Source organism: Hakea prostrata, chromosome 1 (genome assembly GCF_041222555.1).
Source record: "Hakea prostrata isolate BN-2017 chromosome 1, UWA_Hpros_2, whole genome shotgun sequence".
Lineage (NCBI taxonomy): Eukaryota > Viridiplantae > Streptophyta > Magnoliopsida > Proteales > Proteaceae > Hakea > Hakea prostrata.
In genome coordinates, this window is record NC_142600.1 from 35,059,072 (window position 1) to 35,059,945 (window position 874).

The 874-nt window shown below is 42.8% G+C and overlaps 1 protein-coding gene across 1 annotated transcript; it reads right to left on the minus strand.

Moving 5' to 3' along the window:
- Positions 1-391: 391 nt before the first annotated feature.
- On the minus strand, positions 392-874 carry LOC149028840 (uncharacterized). Its single transcript, XM_089164882.1, has one exon. The coding sequence runs from the start codon at positions 872-874 to the stop codon at positions 392-394; it is 483 nt and encodes a 160-aa protein (XP_089021008.1).

Here is an 874-nt window from a genome sequence, read left to right on the forward strand (position 1 = left end):
GAGAATAAGGGGCATTGATAGAAGATGGATGTTTCTTTATTCGTTTAGGTTGTTTTGGATTCATTATTTGGGCTTTAAAGATAAAAGGGAAAAAAAGAGATTCATTATGGGTTTGTTTGCTAAGGATTTGGTCGGCGCATGGGACCATGGAGGTGAGCCATTAAGAAGGGACTGAAACTTAAAAATAGCTATCGCATGTGCAAACAGTGGCTGAAAATAAGTTGTGATTCTCTGTCCTCGCTAATTGTGCTTCCTTCACAGTCTTTCGCGCCACATCTCTATGCAGAGGATCCATCTTTTGTCTACCTTGTCATTGCTTAGAGATAAACCCTCATCTTTTTTCTTTTTTTTTTTGATAATCAAACATTCATTCAAAAAAACAAAATGCGAGCTACAACAGGGCATCCAAGGCACAAGCGTCTTGGAGCCAAGAGGTGGAAAACGGCCAAATCAACTCGCTCGAGAGAGAAATAGCCTTCCTAGCGAGGGAATCCGCAACTGAGTTGGACTCCCTATAAACAAAAGAGAAAGAGCACTTAACGAACTTAGATGCAAGGTACAGAATATCATCAACAATCACTTGAGCTTCAGCTCTACAGCCTCTTCCTTGGTTCCTAAAACAGGTGAGGAGCTCCAAACAGTCCGATTCAACAACTACTGCATCATAGCCTTCTCCGAGGGCATGGAGCACTCCATGTCTGAGGCCCAAAGCTTCACCAATAAAGGGACAAGTGAACTGGGTTGGAAGGGAGACACCTAGCTTGCAGATACCCATGTGGTCTCTAATAACAACGCCAATTCCACCTGAATTCAAGCCTCTTTTTGTTGTAGCATCGGAGTTGATTTTAACCCATCCTTCTTGTGGTGCTACCAT

What these genes read in the sequence shown, in the direction of transcription:
- LOC149028840 (XM_089164882.1), bottom strand. Translation starts at nt 874, where the DNA reads ATGGTAGCACCACAAGAAGGATGGGTTAAAATCAACTCCGATGCTACA.